General features: G+C 42.2%; 1 protein-coding gene across 7 annotated transcripts in view; it reads right to left on the reverse strand.

The window, feature by feature from the left end:
* tpm3 (tropomyosin 3) overlaps positions 1-7,035 on the reverse strand; it is a gene marked incomplete at both ends in the record, with an annotated part of 29,022 nt that extends 21,987 nt beyond the window's left edge. For 4 of the 7 annotated variants that reach the window (XM_080540664.1, XM_080540665.1, XM_080540666.1 and 1 more), the window contains 2 exons: positions 5,243-5,368; positions 6,922-7,035. In XM_080540664.1, the coding sequence (XP_080396790.1) occupies positions 5,243-5,368; positions 6,922-7,035 (240 nt within the window). Of the gene's footprint in view, positions 1-874; positions 1,316-1,493; positions 1,630-5,242; positions 5,369-6,921 lie in introns of those variants that run through there. The other 3 variants (XM_080540668.1, XM_080540670.1, XM_080540669.1) reach the window with 2 other exon arrangements.
* Between the last annotated feature and the right edge of the window lie 17 nt (positions 7,036-7,052).

A 7,052-nucleotide genomic window follows, 5' to 3' on the forward strand; every position in this document is an offset into this window, starting at 1 on the left:
TGCCATAAGAGGTTGGCCATAAAAGCGCAATAAAGAGAGCAGTAAATGTTGCACTGTGGCAACCTGCCGCTTACGTCAGGAGGATATTAATATCAGAACTCATATTGAAGAGGTGGAATCTGGCAGGTTGTTGAGTGCTGAGCCTGGAGGGAAACATTTGAAATTCCAACGAAACGAGAATTGCATGAGACACTCAACTTACATAGGGCTAAAACTATTCAATGAATGTGTCACCTAACTTGGTCATTATTCAGCAATATTGAGCAACCTCCAATAACGGATTAACATCATGCTATGAACATTGCAAACAAAACGTATTCAATAGAGCACAGTGGCTCAGTTGAACTTGAAGGCAGCAGACAAGTGAAGAATATGTTCAGTAGCCAGGCTATGGTCGTATGATCTCAAAGTTAAAAAAAGTTAAGTAGCTAGCAATTGGTTAGCTTTCTGAACGACATGACAAGGCCCAGGCGTGGCCGGAGGACAGATTTACATTTACATTTTTGCCATTTAGCAGACGCCTTATTCCAAAGCGACTTACAATCAATACATTTTAATACTAAGCAAGTGAATCAGCAGTCCACCATTCGTAGAAGGAAGAGTAATCCAGCTCAGGCCCAGGGCCACTGATAGAAGGAAAAACCTTCTCCCTATCGCCTTCTACTAAGACCTTTTTTTCTTTTTTTTACTGGAGAAACCGAGAAACAGTACAAGGGGGGCAGTAGAAGTTCTTAGGGACACAGTAGAGGGGAAAGCGGGTGTCTTTAGGAGACGTAGTGGTGAGGGTCAGAAGATGTCTCAGGAGGGACAGATGAGAGGACAGATGAGAGGATGGTTACCCAGGGACAGAGGGACAGATGAGGGGATGACTGACCTGCTCCCGGGACCTCTTCTCCTCCTCCACCTGCCTCTGCAGGACCTCGGCTCTCTCCTCAGCTTCGTCCGCCTGTTGCTGCAAAACTTTGATTTTTCGCTTCACCGCCTCGATGCTATTAATTCCGGCCATTTTTTGTAAGTTGATTAAACTTTTTTTTTTTTTTTGATTAATTGTAGGCTAGTAGTTTCAGATCACAAGATGGTTGCAGGATGGATGCGAGCCGTTCTCGGTTGGATTCGTCGCAAGCTGGCGTTGAACGTTGATTCCAGCAACGCCCCGTCAACGAGTCCAAACTGGAAATCAGGACAGAGCCTTTTTTCTTTCAATCTCTACTCAACACTGTTATGCTAAAAAGCTTTGCAGCAAGACTACATACGTATAGATAGACAGTATGCAAATTCAATGGGAAATACAATGTTTTAACCCCCACGATTGACTAAAAACCGACTGAATGACTCTTAATTAGTCTTAACCTTAAACCAAAGTTTTCACCTCGATGTGTCAAAGGGGCACTGAGAGGTAAGCTAGCTAGTTAGCAGTAGCCGCTAAAGGAGAAGTAACATGCTTTCAAAGGTCCAAATTATAGTTCCTTTAGACAAGAGTAAGTATGACTTACTTTATAAGCAAACGATACGGGCGGTTGTTTACGATGATCTATTGAAAGACTAACAAACAAATGACTACGAATCTAAGAAGACAAATTGTGCTAAGAAGGTGGTGGTTGTTCGGTCCCTCTCCCTCTCTCTCCCCCTCTCTGTTCTTCTCTTCCTTATGTCAGCTCACTTCCGCTCTGCTCCGCCCTGCGCAAAGGGGAACTGACGCACGACGTCACGACGTCCCGCCAACCTGGATCGTTTGACTTAACGATAATATCACTAGCCTGCAACATACCAAGCTATTTAGCGACGTTCGAATCGTGACGTTCGAATTATACGGTTCTATCTCCATTTTTGTCAAAATTGAGTTTTTTGTGTTTTTTTACATAATCTGAGTGTGTTTATTAATGCCTGTGTGGTGTTATTTTTTTAAAATGTTGAAATTTTTGAGTTAGTAATTCATAAAATACAAAGGTCCCATCTCACAGAACATAATGGAATGTAAAAACTTTGACGCTCAATATCTCTGAACTACCCTAAACGGAGATAGAACCTTATCATTCTAAACTCACGAGTTGTTAAAGTGTAATCTCTTTGGTTGAATGTTTGAGGCAGAGAGGAGGCTGGGGGAGAGCTTTTTAAAGAGGTAGCGCGTAACGCGTTTTACCATCCGTTTCCATACCATCTCTGGTATTCTGAATCATTCTGAATACCGTTCATTCATATGATGTCATGATGCTGAAGTAAGGTGGTGTGAGGTTTGACCGCAAAACGGGTAAACTACGGTCTATAGTTTTGTCTAGCTAAAGTTTGCATTATCTCAATATAAATAGTGTTCATTATTCAATGGGGTATCATTCAATTGGTGTTGAAAAAAAAGAAGAAGATCTATTATCACTATCTCTATAAAACTTTCGCCTGTGATCTCTGTATTTTTTATTAGTTAGCCACTTTCGTCAACACAGACCCGACCGACTGCAGTCTGCATTGTCATGGCTAACCAGGCCCAGTGCTTGGCTCGCTGGCTGCCCCTTATGCTCTACCATCTGTCCAAGCTGGCAAGGGAGCAGTGAGTGTGTGTGTGTGTGTGTGTGTGTGTGTGTGTGTGTGTGTGTGTGTGTGTGTGTGTGTGTGTGTGTGTGTGTGTGTGTATATATATATATATATAGTAAAATTCACTAGTTGTTCACTAATTATCTTAAAGATTATTCATTTATACAATTTACTCTTTTCATGCATCTTGAAATGCTGGACAGCAGGTTGCGGGCATGGGGAATGGCCACAATCACTTGTAATGTCGTAGTCTGACCACTAGATGTCTCCGTGTCACAGTTATTTTGTATAAACCGAGGCCAGGGGACCATCCTGACTCTGAGGTGTGTTACAAAAACAATATTTGTCTTTGACCTTTTTCGGGGCATATGAATGTAGGGTGACATGTATACACGCTAAATTGTATTCATGTTTAGGGCCAGTTCATTGTCTTCCTCAGCCTCAGTCTAGAATAAGTGACACTATCTGACTTGAGACAAACTAGGGCTGATTCTGACAAATATGGCTATAAGTGGATAATCAGATTTAATTTGATTACGGTGAAAGTTTCACAAGCGCCCTCACAAATAGGCAACATTTTTCATTCATTCATCCTTGACTTCTACTGGATCTCTCTTCCTAGTTTCAAGCCTGGACTTCACATGAAGATTTTGGAAATGCCTAGCAACTACTGTACATTAGATGAGAAAGCATTTTGTGCCACACGTGCATCTCCAAATCCTATGTTCTTGGACACTTAACTGAGACTCGAGAGTTTTCAACCAACAAACCAGAAACCCGCTCAGATCCCTAATCCCCAGTAATGGAGTAATGACACAGGTCTCACAACACGACTCCAAAGTGGATTACACCATCTGGGGTGCCAATAACCTTTAACCAGAGCAGTTTGAAGGTGTAACAGTATGGATCATATCCCCACCTCTCCTCAGTCACCGGGCACACAATGATGACCAGAATAATAACAGCAGTGACATGGCCAGGCTGAGAGCTCTAATCCCCTACTGAAGGCTCTTCTGGACGTTGAGAGGCTTGGCACAGAGATGCCATAGCAGGGGGTGATTTGGTTTGTGAGGGAGGGGGGCAATGGGGATTTGTGTATAGCTTATGGTGGCCTTTTTTCTTCTTTGCAGTGTCAGGTTACGTCTCTACACGCTGTGTAAAAGAGCTTCTTAGTATGCGTGAAGATGTCACTTCCTTATTGTGAAAGCCTCTTCCCTCATTGACACCTTGTTGTGGCATGTTAGTGAGAGGCTAACTCAAGACTCAGAAGGGATCTTCTGTTCTTCTGTTAGACTGGCGTTGTCCTCTTTTGCCACCAGATGCTGGACTAAGCTTTAAGGCCTGCATCAACGTTTTGTTATCACACTCCTCTCAGAGGACCTGCTCTCTCCATCAACTGAATAACTCAAAGTGATAGTGACCTCACTTTTTTCACAGTTCTAGATTCAGCATCCAAACCAACTTCAACACAATGTTTTTCATCGTTGAAATACTTCTTAGGAAAGAGAGATCGTCTTGATTCTGTGTCCTTTGTGTTCTTGTCTCATAATGTCTTCTGCTCAGCAAAGTAATCCATTGGGCAGACATGCTACCACCTCTCTGTCTCCTAAAACAAGCCTACCTAATTGTAGATTTGAGTAGTGTTTCACATGTTATCTTCAGGCTCTATCTGACAATTATATCATGGTATGGGGGGCGGGGGGGCAAAGCTTCTTTTAAACCCCTCTGGTATTTTGGCATGGGAGCGCCTCCTCAGTGCTTTGCCATAACAAGCCAAACTATTACTGTGACAGGTGGGCAGCTATATCAGGGGAGCTCTGCCCTGACAAAAACGATTTATCTCTGTCATGGGACTGAGAGAGAGAGGGCGATAGAGAGAGAAGGAATGGGAAAGTCAGGAAAGCCACAAGACAATGGAGAAAAGTGAGTGTATATTGTGGGGAGCAGAGAAAATAGAAAAAGAGATGGAGGACGATGTAGGTAGCACCATAAGGTATATAATAGTGCGAGTGGGGAAAAGATTGGGCTGGACAGAGTTGGAGTAAAGGAGAATTATACAGTAATCAGAAACTCATGACTACCATGTAATGCTCCTGACACTGCCTGACACCCCGCTATATTCCAGGAGATTGGTATTCATCCCGCTCAGCTTGACATCACACAGTTAGGACTGTCGATATCCGACGGCATGCAGACAGAATGAGGCACCCCAAGTCAAAATAGACCCTCTGACGTGAGACAATGTGGCGCAAATCAAACTCCTACGTATCACTACTGTATGTCAGAGGGATACACGTTGGATGTCGACTAACATACACTGTTTCCTTGTATGAAATGGAAGAGTTTTCCAAGAAGATTGAATTGTAATTGGGTGCCAGGGAGGCACTAACACTACTTTTCAAGACTGTTCCCTTCTTGTAAAACATGTTTTGTGAGAATGTTATCTGTGAATGGTTAGTGCCAACATGGATCCTGTCCGACTCCAAATCATGGTATGTCTGAGTGAGACTGAGGGGATGTCAATGTGAGATTCAGGATTTGGATGTCGAAACAAATGTATCTATTTTCTGTTAAAATAATCAGCTATGGTGGAGATGAGGCGTGTGTGAGCATTTGTCTGATGTGACTGAGTGTGACTGTTTTGGACATATGGAGGGAAAGTGTGTGTGTGTGTGTGTGTGTGTGTGTGTATGTTTGGTGCAATGGTGCCACTCACATCTGCAGCCTTCTTGTCTGCGACCTCCAGCTTCTCCTGGGCGTCCTTCAGGGCCTCAGAGTACTTATCCAGTTCATCCTCTGTCCCCTTCAGCTTTTTCTGCATGGCCAGCAACTCATCCTCATGCTGCGTGTGTGTGTGTGTGTGTGTGTGAGAGAGAGAGAGAGAGAGAGAGAGAGAGAGAGAGAGAGAGAGAGAGAGAGAGAGAGAGAGAGAGATGGAAAGAAAGGGAGATACCAATAGACAGAAGAAACAGAGAAAGACAGTGAGAATTGAACACAGAGTAAGGAAGAGATGATATAAGAGGACAAAATGATGGAGGGAAAACATTTTAGATTTAGCTAGGATGTAATGATTTAGCCATGAGGGACAAGATTGAGGAGGGGGGTAAACACACACAGAGAACACAAACAGAGAACTCATGATGTGAAAGGTGGAGATGATTTTCAAAAGGTATACTGTAGGTATACCAATATAATCGTTTTTCAAATACATACTAAGGGCTGAATCCTAATTTGAGATAAGTGCATGTCATTTCATAATTTTGTGTATCGTGCATTGAAGACACAAGATTGGTGCAAACATCTGAGCAGCAAGCACATATTTTAAGTTAAAATTCAGTCCTTTGCTAACAATAATGTTTGTGTAAACCTATGACCATTGCTGATTTAGACAACAACTATGAGTAATGAGTTTGGTGCTGGGGTGAGCTTAGCACAAAAGTCCAACACACTAATTTCTTGGTCCCCAAAAAGGATGGTGCTGAGGGAGTGATGTTACAGCGTCAACGCCATAAGGTTATTAATATCCAAGAAAGCATTGTCTGACTCTATCACTGTTCCCAACCCACTGTTAGATTCCAACCTGAGAACAGGGCAGCTGTCTCTGTCAGAAGAATGTCCGCACAATCTTATTATAGTTTTATGGAGCATTCTGGAACACAGGGACCACTTTCTGATCCGGACATAATGTCTTTGTCTTTTCTGCTCTGTCTGTCTGCTTATGTTTAGGCCTTAACACATACTCTGATGATGAAAATTATTTTTTTACTGTTTTTATCCCTTTATCTTTAACTTTCTAAAGTCTCCTGCAGATGTGAGCCTATTGATATTTTATGTTCTATGAAGTGGCTCTCTTTGTCTGTTACTTTTTTTTATGTTGACCACAATCCAGTGGGTTTCTTATTTTATTTAAATAGAAATGTTTCATATTTTATATATTTGAATTTCAATACATGAAATATATAGCCAGTTAACTTGTGTTTTTTATTGGAGGTTATTAGCAGCTCTTTTCATTTGCAAATTTACAAATAGTAAATTAGTCTTACCATGACGTATAGGTCTAGATATTATTTACCATTAATTGGTAATAACATGTAGTTTGAGTACTTTACTCAAGTGCTTTTCCGCTAAGATTAATGTTTGGTCCTATTTTTACTATTGTGCAGCCCCAAGATTAACCTTCAGTTGACCTCCTCTTCCTTTTTGCCCTAAGCCTGTTGGGGAACTGTTAGCATCTTAGCAACAATTCACTTTCTGTGTTAGCATGCTATACTGTGGCGAGCAACACCAAACTACAGTAATGTGCTTGGTTAGCATCATTGAGTCAGCAATACCTGCCTACCTAGGCTACTTACTTTAACAAGCATTAACAAGCTGAGCTAGGCTAGGTATGCCCACCTGTTTGCTCCTCTCCTCAGCTCCCTTCTTGTCGGTCTCAGATTGCTCAGCATTGCCCAAAGCATTCTCCTTGTCCATCTTCAGCGTCAGCATCTTCTTCTTGACGGCCTCCATTTTGGCAGAGTTTGGTT

This window comes from Nansenia antarctica, assembly GCF_963989245.1.
Source record: "Nansenia antarctica genome assembly, chromosome: 10".
NCBI lineage: Eukaryota > Metazoa > Chordata > Actinopteri > Argentiniformes > Microstomatidae > Nansenia > Nansenia antarctica.